Source organism: Sminthopsis crassicaudata, chromosome 3, assembly GCF_048593235.1.
Source record: "Sminthopsis crassicaudata isolate SCR6 chromosome 3, ASM4859323v1, whole genome shotgun sequence".
Taxonomy (NCBI): domain Eukaryota; kingdom Metazoa; phylum Chordata; class Mammalia; order Dasyuromorphia; family Dasyuridae; genus Sminthopsis; species Sminthopsis crassicaudata.
In genome coordinates this window covers 317,768,202-317,786,062 of record NC_133619.1, presented here as the reverse complement: position 1 = coordinate 317,786,062, position 17,861 = coordinate 317,768,202, and the positions used below count along the sequence as shown (strand labels likewise).

Genomic DNA, 17,861 nt, shown 5'->3' with positions numbered 1-17,861 from the left:
GACCAATTAGGGGGCTACCATAGTTCAGAGGTGAAGTGATGAAGGCTTGCTTTAAGGACATGGCAAGGTCAGAGGAGACAAGGTGAGCTATGGGAGAATTGTCATAGATAAACCTCAGAAACAGATTGGATATGGAGGATAAGACCTATATTGTGAGCCTGAGGGACAAGGAGGATAGTGGTACCCTGATAATACTTAAGCTGGAAGGAAGAGATTGGGTGTTGTAGGGAAGGAAAAAAATCATGATTTCTTTTAATTCAAGAATTCAAGTCCTGGGCAAAATTTCAAAGCAGGGAAAGTTTGTCTTCTGTGTAATTTCTTTTCACTTTCTGAACTCTTCTCTCACATATCTGCTGGACTCAGTTTTTTGTGCTTTTTTTTTTTTTTTTTTTTTTAAATGACTCACTAACTCAATATGCTCATTAGGGACATCCTAAATTTCTACTTTATTGCTTTCATTCAAGATTTACACAATCCTAACAACAACATACCTTCCAAAATACCTCCCCTTTCTTTAGTAAATACTTGTATTGAGAACAATTCTGCTCTATTGAAAGGAAGAAAGGATTTATTTAAACTAATCCCCTCTAAGGTGTGAAGGACCAAGTCCACCCAAGTCTATTTGCATTTCAAAAGGAGATGTTATTTAACCCAAAAGGCAGTCAGAATCTGGGAAGTTTCCAGAGGTATTACAAGAAGAAAAGAATTTAAGGATACTGGAGAGATAAAAAGTAGACCTTCTATTCCAGTAGATAGCAGAGTACTAACCACTGAAAGAAGTCTTGCTGCAATTAGTAAACAAATACATATTCTGAACTGGAAAATAACAAACAGGTAACTTTAAAAAAATCTCTTCTTGGAAAATACCACTGAACAAAGAGGTTCTTTCCCCCTCACAGGCCAGCTATTAAACTTTTAATTTTAGGTAGATTATAAGGGAAAGACTATTTTATCTTTTATTTTACATCTCCAGTTTCTGGTGCAATTTCTTGAATATGATAGACAATGAATATAAAGTTCAACTGAATTTTACAAAGATGCCCCAAAGTATCACTAATTCCAAAGGTATGTCCTAATTGTGATTTAAGACTTTGCAATAACAAGTTGAGCTATAGCTAAAAGCTGCAGGTGTTTGATTATGTTAGGTAAACATTTCCCTCCTCTTCCAGCTCCCCTCTTTTCATTAACATTAAGTACCCAATATGGTAAAAAATGTGCTAGTCTCTGGATAAATTAGAACTCCCCAGCCAATGAGAGAAAAGATCATAAAGGGGTGGGGGCTTCTGGGTTAGGGGTTTATATAATCCTATATTTTCAGTTTACTGTATTGACACTTTATCTGTTAGGAGTTGCCCTTTTTTGAGGATAGTAAGTAATAAGTTCTTTTTTGCTTTTTCCCTTGAGAGTCTCTGATTTTAGTTTGGGTAAGAGATACTGTCCCACACATCCAGTATAAATAAAAGCAGTTGTAGTCAGAGATCACAACTGTGTTGTGAGGGAATATCAGAGACCATCTATCTAGTCCCAGTCCTTCATCTTATAGATGAGGAAATTGAAGTCTAAAAGGTTAGGTTGACTTATCTGATATCACATAGGTGGGACTTTTAACTCACATCTCCTGACCTAAGGGGACAGCTAGTGGCACCATAGTGCATAGAGTTGATGGGAGAGAACCCTGAAACTAGATTCGGGGTCGCAGACATTGAAAAGTCTGGGAAAAAGCATACTTTCCCAGACAAGCCTTTTCCAAGTTAAGTGGTATCATTCAATTGGAGATCTTGGTCAAATCACCCTCCATTGATCTTTTGGGGGTGGCCCGGATCTTGTAAATTCCAGGCTCTAGGAAAAAGCCTTCAAAATGATTTTATTCATTTGGAGATCTGAGCCTGATATTCCTATTGAGTGGCTTGAAACTCCAAGATAAGTATTTAGGCCCGGGGGCTCTTTTCAACTGGAACTTAACCCTAGACCGCCAATAAAAAGACAATTTTGAACTCCAAATATCTGTAGAGGTCCAAAGTAGGATTATGCTTTGCCAAGGAACCTCTCTTCTTGGCACAGCTGCCTGCCAGGACTCTTGCCCTCTGTTAAGATACCCTCTTCTCAGTGATAATCTTTTGTTATTTCTCTGACAGGAATTGGCCCCTGAGGAATCTGTCTTCCTAGCAAAGCTGGCTTTTCAGTGCCAATAAAAATCCCTTTTGCCATTCAGACTTTTCAGGTTTGGGAATTCTTTCACGTTGGACCTGTGAGCCAACCAGAGGGGATTCTCACACCTCAATTCTGTACCACTAGAACCACATCTGAGTGCTGCACCTCAATTCCTCCTCTATAAAATGAACAGGAGAAGGGAATGGCAAACAACTTTGCCAAAAAAAGAATGAAAAATGGAATGCCAAGTCCATCTACTTCATTTTACAAGAGATAACTGAGACCCATAGAGATCTGATTAATTGTTCAGGATCACATAAGTGCTGGGGTCAGAATTTGAACCCAGTACCTCAGGTTCCAGATACAATATTCTTTGCACTATACACTGTTGTTTTCCCATTTTTATGAAGTCTTCAAGAATAACTTTGCCTGAATTCAGGAGTGAAGAGCATTATTCCTGAAGTTCAGAGCATTAGAAAACAAAGGTCTCTTCACCAAAAGATCATAAGGACAAATAATCCATTGTTTTAACTTTGAAATTTAACTTGGGTTAAAGTTTTATATTACCTTCTTAAAGAAATGTCAGAACCTATTTTTTTTTATCCATTTTTTCAAGCAAAGTACTTGTGTGCTCTTATGCAATTAAGTCAACAAGAATTTATTAAATGCCTACAATTGCTAGTTCAAAGTAACTAAGTAATTCTTTGGGCAAGTGATTCATGGGATTAGGAAGAGCCAGTATCTGTCTGATCAACTGAACAATAACAAAAACAATGAGTTCAGTTTTGGATGTGTTGTATTTATGTGTTATCCAGTTTGAGATATCTGATGGATAAGTGGAGATATGAGAATAAAGATGAGGAGAAAGGATGACAAACAGATCTGAGAATAATCTTCCTAAAGTTCATAGTTGAATCTATGAGTCAGTGAGGTCACCAAGTGAAATTACATGAGAGAAGAGAAGAGGACTCAGATTAGAACTTTGGAGAATACCCATAAAATGGATGAAGATCCAGCAAAGGAGACTGAGGACTGTTCAGGGAGATGTGGAGAGGATCTGGAGAGAGCCCAGTCCTGAAAACCTAGAAAGAAGAAATCAAAGAGAAGAAGGTGATTAGAAGAGGTAATTGGTTTAGCTGCAAATGAGAAGAAAGATATGGGGCAATAATTAGGGGAGAGCTTTTGAGATTGAAGGAGGCATGAATCTATTTATGGGCTGTAGGAAAGCATCAGAGTTTGTTGTTATTGTTGTTGTTTGTCCTGTTCTTAAAGAGGACCATGGCATTAGGAAGGTGATGCCATGACTTGCAAGGGAATTGGATTTGAGTGAGGGAGGGCTATGTAAAGTTCCCAGCCTCATTTTCCCCTCCACAGCCATATGGGCCCAATACAAGATACAGATCAAGTCAACAGACCTGAATAAAATGGGAGACCTTGGTCTTTTTAAGCTAATGTCTTCAATAGGTCCCACTCTGACTGGAATGCATCCATTCAGTATTTAAGGCTACTAGCCACTGAGGCAAAGACTCTCCTCTTTTATCTAGTCTAAAAAAAAATCTAAATGAATGAATGAATGAATGGACCTGGGAGGGGAAGAGGCTCAGAGTTTCTGACCAAAGCAGAAATGAGTGTTATTTACATTCAATCTGAGTCAATCAGGACCCAAACAATAACCAAATGGGGATTGATTCAGGGCCTATTAGTGGCCAATGAGAATCAAATTGGTTTTAATTTAAGACATGGTCCTTAAGAAAGACATCTAACTAGTAAACTCAGAGATATTTTGGGAGGTTCAGAGATGCAAAAGAGAAGCATCCAGGAGACAGGGAAAGATTATAGATAAGAAAGAAAGTGAGCATGATAAAGGAGGCAATCTTCTAGCTGGAGAGGTGGAATAGCTATGAGCAAATAAAGGAATCTGGAAGCAGAATACTTGTGGATGACGATGATGCTGTTTGCCTGGTCTAGATTCCTAGTGGTCTAGAGATTAGTTGCCATAAGAGCAACTTAAGAATCCCTTTAAATCGGCTGCAGGTTTTAGGAGTGAAAGGATTCACTCATTCCCAAATTATTAGTTGCAAAATGAAAGTTTATTATTGGCTAGAAATCAGTTTATCAAGAGATTGACTTCTATGGAAAATGGAGTTTTGCATTGAGAGAATGCAGTTCTCAGTGGACAGAAGGGTCCTGATAGCTGAATGAGCTATCTGAGTCATCTGCAAAAGACCTTCCTTGAAGGAAGCTGTTATATTGCGTGTCTTGGTAGGGGCTGGGACAGCCCAAGCAGGTCAGACCCAGTGGGGGTTGGCACAACCTGGATTTCCTATTGGAATGAATAATACTTCAAAGGGATGTTTTTTTTGTTTTGTTTTGTTTTGTTTTTTATCAGGATTTCTAATTGAATCAAAGACCCTGGCATTCTGGAAAGATAACTTATCTGGGGAGGATATACCTTCCCCAGGAATGGCTGAGACTCTGGAAGGGATCACAGATCAAAAGGAAATACAGATTCTTAAAGGGACCACAACTGCTTCAATGACAAGATGAAAGAATGACCATCTATGTGAGCTATTAGAGTGAGAAGAGAGGCAGAAATAGCCACAGGATATAAATGTCTTTTTTTTTAATATAAAACAGAAACTAAAGTATAATTTAAAATATGGATTCTAAGGACTATTTAGTTTGGTGCAAGACAAATCTGCATTTCCCTTGTCTCCTTTAAAATAGTCCCAACCTACATATCCTAGCCCAGTGGCATGGAGAACTCTACTAGATAACTGCTGTCAATCAGCAGTCATTCATATATCAGAGAAGATCATCTATGTAAAGAGTTTTATAAAACTTAATGCATTTTATAAATAATAACTAATAGCCATCTGTGATTGATATAGTACTAGGTTTGCAAATAATTATGTATTATTTAATTTAACTTATCATTATTGTTGTTATTGTATGAAAATCACTTACATGTGTTCATTGATTTCCCACCATCCATGTTCACAGCCTTTCACATTCTTCTTGGCTATTGTGTAGTTATGAAATTTTAGTGCTATCCCTAGAGTCGGCAGGGGAGTCTGTGGAGCACAAACAGAAGATTGGTAAATGTCTCTTTTGACTGGAGAACACATTCAATTCTCCAATATTTTTGTTATTGCCCAAATGTCTTATACTAGTTTGCTATCATCCTTCTAAGATGACCCTTTGAGGAGTGGAATATTATTTCCTGTCCCCATTTCTCTAACTTTTAGAAGACTTAGTAATAATATCTATTTGGAATAGGATTGCTTTTTCTTGCTTTCTTAAAAGGGTAGGGAAATGGGAGAGGGGAATTTAGAAAAAAGAAGGCATATATATAGATATATATATATATAAAATAAAATTGAATTCCAAAAAATTGAAGATGCAGTACTAACCCAGGTATAATGATTGTAAATAACAACTAAAAATGGGTAGAACAAACCAGAAGAATGAGTCAATAACAACAGCATGGTGGAATTGCAGAAGATACACTGGTACGTGAATAAAAAGGAGTCTCATCCTTGCTTTGCCTTACTTAGTCACATTCACTTTTCTTATTTTTCTCAATTGTATTTTGTTTCCCCAAATATTTGTAAAGACAGTTTTCAACATTCATTTCTGTAAGACTTTGCCTCCCAAAGTTTTACTTTCTATTTTTTTTTATATGACATAGTATTTTCCTTCCAGAGTAAGGGTCAACCAATCATCCTGTGATTTGATAAAAAGAAACTATGATGGCTTTGGTTTAAATACCAATTCTGCTGCTTGCTACCTAAATGAACTTGGTCAAGATAAAACCTCTTTATCTCAATTTCCTCATCTAAAGTGAGGGAATGAAACTAATTACATCTAAGATTCCTTCCAACTCTAAATCTATGATCCAAAGAATAATTTCCCTATTTCAATGTTCTTCTATATTCTGTGGGAAATATAGAAGTCTAAAGACCCCTGCCCTCAAGGGATTTAGAACTAGTTGGGAAAAATAGAACATATATTTATATATAACAACAATGAATAATCACAGAAAACAGAATATAATTAAATGTGAGATCATATAATCTAAACTTGGAAATTAATAAAGTTTATAAAAATGTTCTTTATAGAAGAGGCATCTTGAAGGATATAACATGGAGTTTTTATAAGGTAGAGACAGGATGAGTATCCATGGGACATGGATCACATTGGTGTGATAGTGTAGTGATAGTGAGGATAGAGATCTTTTCTTGAGCAAGGATACATGATAGTTAGTAATGGAAATAACAATAAAAATTCAGGATAGGGCTAGATCATGGAGGGTTTCAAAAGACTGAGATGACAAATAACAGAAGTTATTTATTTATAGGTTGTATAATATGGGGAAAGGGGCCTCTTGGGAAGGGATGACTGAATGAGAAAGGTATTTTAGGAAGAATGATCTGCAAGGAAATCTATCAAGGTAAACAAATAATAAATGTAAACAAAAGTTTATATCTTTAAAGGGAGAGATTTCTCTCCCTTTTCCCAAATATGTCCAAAATTTCCATTACTTTTTAGGGCAAGGCTTATTAAACTTTTTCCACTTGTGATTCCTTTTCAACAGAGAAACATCTACATGACTAGATAATTAGGTATAAAAAATAGGTATATAAACCAAACATTTTGTGATAATAAATCATAATTTCACAAGCCCACATTCAGTTACAAGACTCTAGTCTAGTTTAAGAAGCTTTGTTTTAGGATACCAGGAAAACACAAAGTTTGAGAATACTCTTATGGTGGTTGGAATTAACAATTCTAGACAGTCACATAGAATTTTGGAGTAGGAAAGGATGTCAGAAAGATCATTCCAGCCTCACATATAGCTGAGCCTTCTCTACAGTATTCCTAACAAGTGATCATCCAGCTTTTGTTTAATAACAATGATGGAGAATCTATTACTTCCTGAAGTTACCATTTCCACTTTAGGACAGCTTTGATCTTAACTTTTTCCCTTCATAAAACCTATATCCCAGCTCTGATTTCTGATATCATCCATAGTTCTAGAGTTTTTTTCATATGTTATTTTTCAGTCATGTCTAGTCGTCATAACTTCTTTTTGGTGATTTCTTGGTAAAGATACTGTAGTGATTTGCCATTTCCTTTTCCAGCTCATTTTACAGATGAAGAAATGGAGGCAAATAGGATTGTGACCTTCCTAGAGTCACACCGTAAATTTCTGAGGCCAAATTTGAACTCAGAGTCCTGATTCCAGACCCAGTAATCTATCCACTCACATCTAGCTGCCCTCTGAGAATTCTTCCACATGACAGCTCTGAAAAACTTAGAGATACATTTTTCAGATCCACAATCTAAAAATCCCTAGTTTTCATAAGACTCTCACAGCTTGGAAATTTATTGTGACACCATGGCAAGACAGATAAGGAATTTGTGAGCCTTAAGATTGGAAAATCCTTTCCTTCTACTTCCACGTGCCCATTTTAAAGTTGGATCTCTTATGTTACCCTCTGCTCTCCACTATCAGAGGCAATTATATGATGTAGCAAGCCTGCATGGAAACAGGAAGAACTGAATTCAAATCTAGGCTCAGATACTTCTGAGCTATGTTACTTAACCTGTTTGTTTCTTCAACCTAAAATGGACTTATAGTTTCTTCAACCTACCTCCCAGGATTGTTCTGAGGATGAAATGAGATAAATTTATAAAAGGCTTAGCATAATGTGTGGCATTTTTTTTCCTGAATATTTTAGTCATTTTTCAGTCATGTCCCAAGTTGAGGTTTTATTGACAAAAATACTTGATTGGTTTGTCATATCCTTCTCCAGCTCATTTTATAGATGGGGAAACTGAGGCAACAAGAGTTAAGGGACTTGGCCAGATCACATTGCTAGTAAGTGTCTGACATCACACTTTAACTCAGCTCTTCCTAACTCTAGCATTCCTCACCTAGCTTTCTTATGGCATGTAGTAAATACTTAATAAATACTTGTTACTCTCACTTCTGTATCAACATATATATATATATATATATATATGCTATAGTGAATATAATTTTCCAGCTTTAATAATATATTTTAGAAAAAGATATTAAAACTTGTGCTACTTTCCAGTACCTTGCATGAATGATATGTTCTAATCAGTTACTTGATTTGTCTATGCTTAATTTTAGGTCATTTATGGTTGGTAGAATGGTGAGTTAATAGTGATCAGAAAATCAAGTCAAATTACTGCAGAACTAAAAAAAAAAATAGATCTATAGATATAGATATAGTATAGATATAGATAGATCTTCAAAATGTGCCTGTCTGTCTTACCTTCTGTGACTATCTTTATATTACAGATAGGGAATCTTACTCCAAATCTATCTTTTCCAAAACAAACTCATCAGTTATTCGTATTTCCAGTTTTATTCAGAAAAAAAGACTAAATTGATTCACTACAACTATAACTTTCAAGGCAAAAATTCTATGGTTACTGGGAATTGTACTTCTAAAAGCAAATAAAAATGACATGAACTGACCCACAGAAGTCCTGAAGCACTTTCTCTTCTCTCTTCCCTGAGTAAAATAACTGCAGTCAAGGGTCAGGATCTAAACACTATAGATAAGGCTCTGATGCACAACTGATGAAAATTCATTTCACCACTTAGTACTCAGTGATGAAGTTTGAAGGGATCTGAAGCAGTGGAAAAAAGGGAAGATACAGAACAGAAAGAAATGTTTTAGAAATACCCTACATCTGTTTTAGGCATGGCTAAAGAATGAACTTAAAAAGATACTGATGGATTCAATAAGTCATGAAGATGGAGAGTAATCCAAAAAGAATTCACAGGTTCAGGCCATTTTAAAGTCAAAGGGCAAAAGCTTTAGTATGATGTCATAAGGCAGGCTAACTTCTAGGAAGAATTTCCAATTTACAAGGGCATAATGGAACTTTTTATGGGAAAGGACTCAAAGCAAGAAAACCAACTCGTGATTAAGGAATGCTTATACAAAATAACTTCAGGAGTTGACATCTATCTATAGCTTGACCTCCTGATTGTATATAATAACTCTGGGCAACAGTTCAAGATAACTTTGTTTATACAAGATAATCCTGTCAATGTAAGAAATTCAACAAGGACCCACTTAGGGAACAAGATAATCTTGCTAGTATCCATCTCTGGGGCCCACTTAGGCACTGGGTTACTACCAACAATATGATCTTTTGCTGGGGTCTATTACCCCATAAACACAAAGCCTTATAGGCTCTCCTTATCCAAAGGAAGACAGGATATCTCCCCTTTTGGAACAACAATGTATAAAGAACTAAAATTCTGCACTTATAAAGATAATAATAATAATAAATAATAAAAATGATAAATAGATCACATTTATATAGTGCTTTGAAGTTTGCAAAGCCTTTTGGATTATATCATTTAATCTCCTCACAACAACTCTGGGAGGTTGGTTCTATTATTATCCCCACTTTATAGATGAGGAAACTGAAAATCCTCCATTAATTTGTATTCTTACAGAATTGTCCAGAACATTGCAAATTTAAGTGATTTTTCTGAGTCATACATCTAGGGTCCAAAGCTAGTTCACAATCTATTATAGAGTAGTAACTCACATTTAAATAGTGGCTGTGGAGGTTACTAAATGCTTCAAATATTATCTTCCTTGATCCTCATGATAACCCTAGGAAGTTTTTTGTTTGTTTGTTTTTGTTTTTGTTTTTTGTTTTATTATCCTTGTTTTATAAACAGGGAAAGGGAAGTTAAGAGAAGTTGAGACTTGTCTGGGATCACGAAGCTAGTAAATGTCTGAGGCATTAAACTTGAATCTTCCCAAGTATATGTCCAGTCTCTATCCACTATGCTACTTGACTGTCTCCTTCAAGAGGCTATGGCCTTGATTTACTTGGAGTGAATAGTACCATGAAATGGTCCACATCAACTTGAGGAACAAAGCATTTGCATTCCAAGAGAGTTTCTTTTAGCAACTAGGTAACATTGTGAATAGAATTCTAAATCTGAAATCAAGAAGACTCATTTACCTGGTTCAAATAGCCTTAGACATTTACTAGCTGTGCGACCCTAGATATGTCACTTACCCTGTTTGTCTCAGTTTCCTCATTTATAAAATGCGTTGGAGAAGGAAATGACAAGCCATTTTTGTACTTCTACAAAGAAAACCTCAAATGGAGTCATGATGTATTGTGCATGATTGAAACAATTAAAAAACAACAAATGTCAGGGAAGTTATGTCATATATTTCATCAACATCTACCATCTGTAATTTCTACCCATCACTAAGGGTTCTCTGGGATTGAGCAAAACAAGTTTCATTTTTCTTCCATATGACAAGCCCTGTAAAAATACTTAATGGAGGTGTTCCACAATCAGTCAATTCCCATAATAATCATATGTAATATTTTGCATAAAGTGACCAAGAAAACTCCAAATGGAGTCATGAAGTCAGACATGACTAAAATCCTAAACAACAATAACCTTTGACTCCAGACCTCTTACTTGTTTTTGGATACCACACTGATTGTCATCCTTACTCAGTGTTTTCAGTCACATAGCTTCTGGATGAAGAGGCTGAGGCTTGGAAACTGGATGATAGGAAAACTGGCTTCAAGGAAGGCAAAAAAAAAAAAAAAAGGAAACTAGTGAGGATGGCCCTGTATTTCTAGCATTTGGAAATCTTAAGTAGGGAAATGGAAAAGGAATATTTAGGATGAGGGAAGAAGGACAGAAGAAATGCTACCCATAATTATTACAGGTATATTCTCTCTAACCCCACCAAAAAAAAATAATAATAAAAGCATGGGGATAAGGTATGCAAAAATGCTAATGTATAAGATAAACTGAGCGAAGACCTGCCAAGGGAACACGGCTTTGAGACTTTACAATAACAAATTGAGCTATAGCTAAAAAAAAAAAAAAAAAAAAAAAAAAAAAAAAGCTGCAGGTATTCAATTGTCTTGGATGAGCATTTCCTTTCCTATTTCCCATCATTTCTTAATTAGCATTTAAGTACTTCTTTTAAAGGTGATGATGGCTTTGGGAATTCAGATAACAGAATTCTCTCTTTCAAGAATATCTGCTTTTATAGCAAGTTCTCTAGGGAAATTTGAATTAAGTGTTTTTTTATTTATTAATATTCTTTTGTTTCTGGGATAGAATTCTGTGTTTGGAATGTTGGGGGGTGGGATTTATGATTCATTTAATCTCGTATTTTGCAGTTTGTGCTTTGCACTCCTTTACTGACAACATCTTGTCTGGTAGGAGTTGCCCTTTCTGGAGAGATTGTAATAAATTCCTTTTTGCCATTTTTTTTTTTAACCTCAAGAGTCTCTAATTGTAATTTGGGTAAGACTCATTGTCCCACATACTTATCTCATGTGAGCTTCTCCAGAGACCTGAATAATGTGATCTATAGGTATTGTTACTCATTTAACACATAAAGAAATTGAACCTCAGAGTTGAGTAAATTGCCGGAGACCAACCCAGATATACCTTAATTTTAAAAAAGCAGCACTCTACAATAACTCTGCACTGTGTTTATAAGAACATGCTTTTGTTATTTTTTTTTGGGGGGGGGGGAGTTGGCCAAGATACTAGATTAGTTTTCTATTTCCTTCTTTAGCTTATTTTACAGATGAAGAAACTGAGGAAAATAGGGTAAAGTGACTTGCTCAAAGTTACATAGTAAGTGTCTGAGACCAGATTTGAATTCAGGAAGATTCAACTACCTGATTCCAGCACTTTGGCCCTCTATCCATTGCAACTACTAGTTGCCCCTTCACATTCAATTGGGGGAGATAAAATATCTGTTGTAGGGGGTGTTGGTGGCAGGGCAATTGGAAAGGCCTGGTGATCCTCAAATTGCAGCAGCAAAGTAAGGGAGTAATGGCAGGTAAGTGGTGCAGAGGTTAGAATTAGGGCAGAAAGTCAGAAAGAACTGAGTTCAAATTATGCTTCAGACACCAGATGTGTGACCTTAATTTCTACATGCTCCTGTTTCCCGCATCTATAAAATGGGAATAATCATAGGATCTACATCCCAGAGTTTGGGGAATAAAATGAGGTACTGTTATGTAAAGCATATCAAAAATTATAAAGTAGTATAATAAATGTTTGTTATTACCTTCTTTTGTGTCATTTCTATTTTTTTGCAATTTTAATATATTTATTTAATATTTTATTTTCCCCAATTATATGTAAAAATGATTTTTAACCATTTATTTTAAAAAAGTTTCAGTTCCACTCCTCCCTTACCTTCTTATTGAGAAGGGAAACAATTTAAAATAGATTATTGTGACATTTCTATTAATAAAACCATACAGTATTTGATGTTGAATCACTTCACAATGCCAAGGAAGGTGGCACTTTTATTTTTTGGAACTTAAATATATTTATCTGCTGAATTGGGGGCTCCAGTGCTTGCTTCTGGAGGTATTCTTTAGGTAGGAGCCCTACAGGGATAGCTTGTCTGACTAATTGTCTCTAGAGCAATGCTGAAACTGGGCCCATGGTCTGGAGAGTGACTAATATTGAACTGCTGGGCCTACCTCCTCATCTGTATTCACTGATATGAACTGCTTATTATTTATACTTACCCAAAGGGCAATATTGCTCAGCCAGCTCTTTACACTTATGAATGATCTAAATTTAAGGGAATGTTTAAAAACAATAGTAAATCTAATTTTACTCACTTTTACTTTGTCCCTTGAATTAGAGACTATTTTTGTTTTTGGTCTCTATCACCACCTAGTGGAAATATATGCACACATAGTAAGAATATCAAAGGGAAATAAACCAGTACAAACCTCAGATGGAGAACATAAAGTGCAAAGTTTAATGGTAGGCTGATTCTCTAGACAACAATTTATAAGAGCAACTGGAAATTCAGAAGCATGGTGGAATCAACTACAAAATAAAGATATGTGGAGACAAACAGAACTGTTTAGAAAAAGGGGAACTCAGGATCCCTATGTGAATATTGCTATCCTAATAGATTTGAAGGATTCATCATTCAATCAGCAAGCATCTATTAAATGCCTATTATGTGCTCAAGGAAACAAAAAACAAATAAATCTCATAGCATGTTAAAGACAGACATTAGTGTTCATCTTGTATGTTGCCATTCTACAAAGAAAAAAAGTGAGATTTGGAGAATCCAAGTGACTTCAGGCACAATTAGAATTCATAATCTCTCAGTCTCATCTTCTTCAGTTATAGTTGACTAGCCCCTACTCCCTTATTTTCAGTTTCCCTGAGTAAAGGCATATGTTTGGTGTGATGATAATTCTGATACCTCCTATTTAAATTAATCAACATTTACTCAGTTTATTGTGATTTGTTGGTTATCAGTGATTCTCTTGGTGAATTAAGCAAAATAGATTAACTTGAGTTATTTATGTTAACATTGTTAAGATAAGACTTAGATATATTACAGCTTCAAAATCTCTGTTATATCAGTGATATTGATATTATATATTAGTGATATCATTATAAATTATAAGTCCAAAGCATATGATTGGAAAATTATATTATATTAGCCCTGGACTTTGTTATAGCAGCTTCAACACCTCCACCCCTATGAATCATTATCATGACTACCTACTGACATCTCTTCTCGCCCACCACTTCCTTCACGGCTTGGCTACTGCTTACCAAAACATGAGATGTTTGACTTACTAGGAAAATCCTTACTAAGGTGGCAGGTGGGATGCTTTTATAGGAAAAAACCTAGAGTTAATGACTCAAAGCATCCTGACAAAATGATTATGATTGAGGGACGTGACCCTCAATCAATCACCTCTTCTGGTGGTAACCAATAAAGATGTACTGTTTCATTCTATTTTAGTGCTTTCCTATGTGTATAAAAGTAGCTCATACTCAAAGGAAAGGATCATTGATCATGAAGAAAATCTTGGATTCAAATGATTAGAGTCCCCTGGACTCCCTAATAAATTGAAAATGCTTGGAGTATTTCAATGTCCTTTTGTTGCACATTGAATTGGAATTATGGAGTCACATTGGGCAAAGAAGAAGGTGAGAATAAGTTTAAATGTTGCAGGAGCTCTCTAGTCTCTTCTTCCTTGAAGATATTATGTTGTCTACTGCCATCAGCTCAAGAACCTAGCTCCAGGAACTTTAAAAGAATGAAACTATACTCATCCTGAGGTTTTTATATCATTTTTTTCTCCCATTGTCACCAAATAAATAGTACTAGATAATACTTGGGGAGGAGAAAATGTTGGATAGTGATTTCATTGCTTTAAGAAATTCACAATAAGGAAACACTTCCCAATGCAGAGTGATTTATTTTCTGAAATTAATTTTAAAGAATTGGCTGAGAGACCAGGAAATTAAATATTTGGTCCCTGGGCATGCAACCTGTATATGTTAGAAGTAGGATTTGAATCATCTTATTGTTCCTAGAACAATACATGTTATTTGCCTGACGCCAGGCAGTACCTGTAATTCTCTACCCCACTCTGGCTTTCCTGGCTTTCTTCGAATCGCAACTAAAATCCCACCTTCTACAGAAAGTCTTTCCTAATTCCTGTCAATTTTTGTACTTTCCCTTTTATGATTATTCTTAGTTTGTCCTATTTATAGGTTTTCTTTTCATAGTTGTGAATGAGATGAGGTGAGATCTTTCAAGACAGTTGTGAAAATCGAGTAAGGCTTCATCTACTTCAGAGTTCCAGTAGGCCTGAAGGACTCTGAAGGGCATTGCCTTCCCCTCCTATGACATCTCCCTATTTCATCCAAATATGGGCAACTATGTACTTATTGGTCAAGTTCAATTTCATGGGTAGATCTCGCGTTTAGAATGTAAGACTCTCAGCCAATGAGGATGAGGGTCAGTGGTGGGAGGGGGCGTTTGCGTTAGGGATTAAAGGTGCTGTCCTGCCCACAGGAGGCGCTTCCTCTCTTCGATAGTCTACTCGAAGAGTGGGACGCCCTTCTTGCGAGAATGTACAATAAACTTTGCTTTTCTCTAGAGCTCTCTCCAGCTTTTTTTATTAAATGGTGTTCCCTCACCATTTCCGTACCACACAGTTGTGCATGTTGTCTCCTCCTCAAGAGTAAAATTGTCTTTTATCTTTTATTGCATCCCAGCTTTTAGCAAATTCTAGCACTTAATAGACTCTTAATAAATGTTTGTTTATTGACTGAACAAATCTATATTTTCTAAACTGTGAGGTCAACTATCGACTCTACTCAATGATCAGCCTTTCTCTAATAGGCTAAACTAGACTCAGACAACCATGACTCAGAATACTTATGCTTAAAAGCAAAATGTCAAAACCATTTCTTTTTAAGCACCTCCATCAAAGACCTCTTTTGATAGCTCATCAGGGAATGGTGATAATGCTAAATTCTAAAGGAACTTGCTGTGGCTATACCATTTTTTCCCTATTTACATGGCATAACATTGCCAAACCATTAAACCAACATTATCACCTGAAACTGATATCTCAGTGATAATGATAAAATCATAGATTTAGTGTTGGAAAGACCAGCTTGTCTAATCCCTCATTTACAGATATGGAAAATGAAACCCAGTGATGAGCTCCCTGTTTCTCTGTCTCTCTCTCTCTTCTCCTCCCTCCCTCCCTTTCTCTCTCCCACCCACTCACACTTTTCTTAACCAAGGAATGTGAGGAAATCAACCTTATCAACTCCTTTGTCAACTTCCTTCCACCTAGAACAGCTGTCAGAATAGATTTAATCATAGACTTGCCTCTTGCTAAGGAGTATAATGTCATAGTTAAAGATGTCAGGTTAACACTTGGTACTTTGACCATGATGGTACTAGTTTCTTTTCCCCTTGATGAATTATCATAATCAAAATTACTGACCTAATCCTGAAATAAATGTCTTGTCTTCCACCAATGTTGTATCCAAAGAGTGTTTCACTTTTGGCCTATATTCACAAATCTCTTGATAAAGAATTACTTTTTCGGTGATATATAAAGTCTATTTTTTAAAGCCATGATAAAACATTAGATTTTAATTAAATGATCTCTGTCTAAAGCAGAGGCAGTCCTAAGTCATCGAATCTGTAGAGGAGTTAGGTTTCTAGACCGTAATGAGTTACAGGGTCCCAGGACATTAAATTTAGAGGGTTCTTAGAGACCATTTAGCCAAACCTCATTAAGGTACAGCTGAGGAAACTGAAACCCAGAAAGGAGATTTTTTTCAAGGTCACAGTCTCCTGAAAAATGCAAAGTCTCAAGGAAGCTAAAAAGCAAATTAGTAAAATAAAGAGAGCCAAAATCATTCTCTTTAGATGTATTTTGTAGCCATAATTTTTTTTTCTTCAGTTTCCTGTCATGTTCTGTAGAAGAGAAAGAATAACACACAATGGTTGGCACAATGGATAAATGAAGATGGGAAGACCTGAGTTAAAATCCTTCCTCAGACTGAACTTAATAATTAAATCACTTAATCTCCTGGGCCTGAATTTCTTCATCTTTAAAATGAGAGAGGACTGGACTTACTGGCCTCTAAGATTGTTCAAGCTCCAAATCTAGGATCCTATGATCCTACTTATGTCTAGTCATTTGCATTATAATGTACTTTAAACTGCAATAATGAGTGCTTTCTCCACTGTAATGTTAGGTAGATAGTATATTATTATGCATACTTTATAGATTAGGAAATTGAATCCAGAGGTATCAAGTGATTTGCTGAGAAGAAAGGAAAGAAGCATTTATTAATTACCTAATATGACCAAGTTCTTTACTAATATCTCATTTAATCTTTATAACAATTGCAGAAGTAGGTGCTATTATTGTCCCCATTTTATTGTTGAGGAAACTGAGATAGACATGGACAACAGCATCACACAATTAGTAAGTGTCTGAGACTGTATTTGAACTTAGGTCTATTCTGAGTCCTGACTCAGAATTCTATCCATGGAGCCATCAACTTGCTTCTATAAGAGGGTCATATAGTCAATAATGAAGCAAAGAGTTGAATGAATGAGGCTTTTTGACTTAAAATCTTGTATGATTTCCAATATATTGTGATGTTTTTCTTTATCAATTTTTGAAGCAGCTAAGTAGCAGAGTAGATAAGAGTGTTGAATTTGGAATCAGGAAGCTCTTAGTTCAAATTTGACATCAGGCACTTATTTGATACCAGGTAGGTGACTTAGTTTCTATTTGCCTCAGTTTTTTCATCTGTAATGGCTTCACCTCCCTGAGGTCATGGTCCTCTTCAAAAATGAAGGAACAACAACAACAATGGTATATCAGGGTATATAATAGCACTTATCTCCCAGGATTGTTGAAATAATAATTGTAAAGAATTTAGCACAGTACTTGACACATAGTAAATAATACATAGATATTAGCCATTAGCATTATTATCAGTTATTTATGTTTGATTCTTTCAATAAGAAATTGTATTTTTTATTATTCTTATTAACGATTAATTGTTCTTATTAATTATATTAAGAATAATTATTCTTATTAAAGATTAATTTATTATTCTTATTAAAGAGGCATAGGCAATTGGAAAAGCATGCATTAAGCAATAGTGAATCACACCTAGAGATGCCTAGCTGCTCAGACCATAAGATCTAAATGAAAGCACCTGTGGGAAGTTTATGACAATTGTGGGCCAAATACCCAGGAGGAATAGTTGAATGTCAACAGCTCAGAGTTCTCCTAGGAAATTGCACAATTATGTGTTAACTGATTTA

At 35.6% G+C, this 17,861-nt stretch overlaps 1 protein-coding gene across 1 annotated transcript in view; it reads right to left on the bottom strand.

The window, feature by feature from the left end:
* TMPRSS7 (transmembrane serine protease 7) overlaps window positions 1–17,861 on the bottom strand; it is an 88,642-nt gene that overhangs the window by 26,688 nt on the left and 44,093 nt on the right. The window contains exon 10 of the mRNA XM_074301167.1: window positions 5,119–5,225. Coding sequence (XP_074157268.1) covers window positions 5,119–5,225 — 107 coding nt within the window. The remainder of the gene's footprint in view (window positions 1–5,118; window positions 5,226–17,861) is intronic.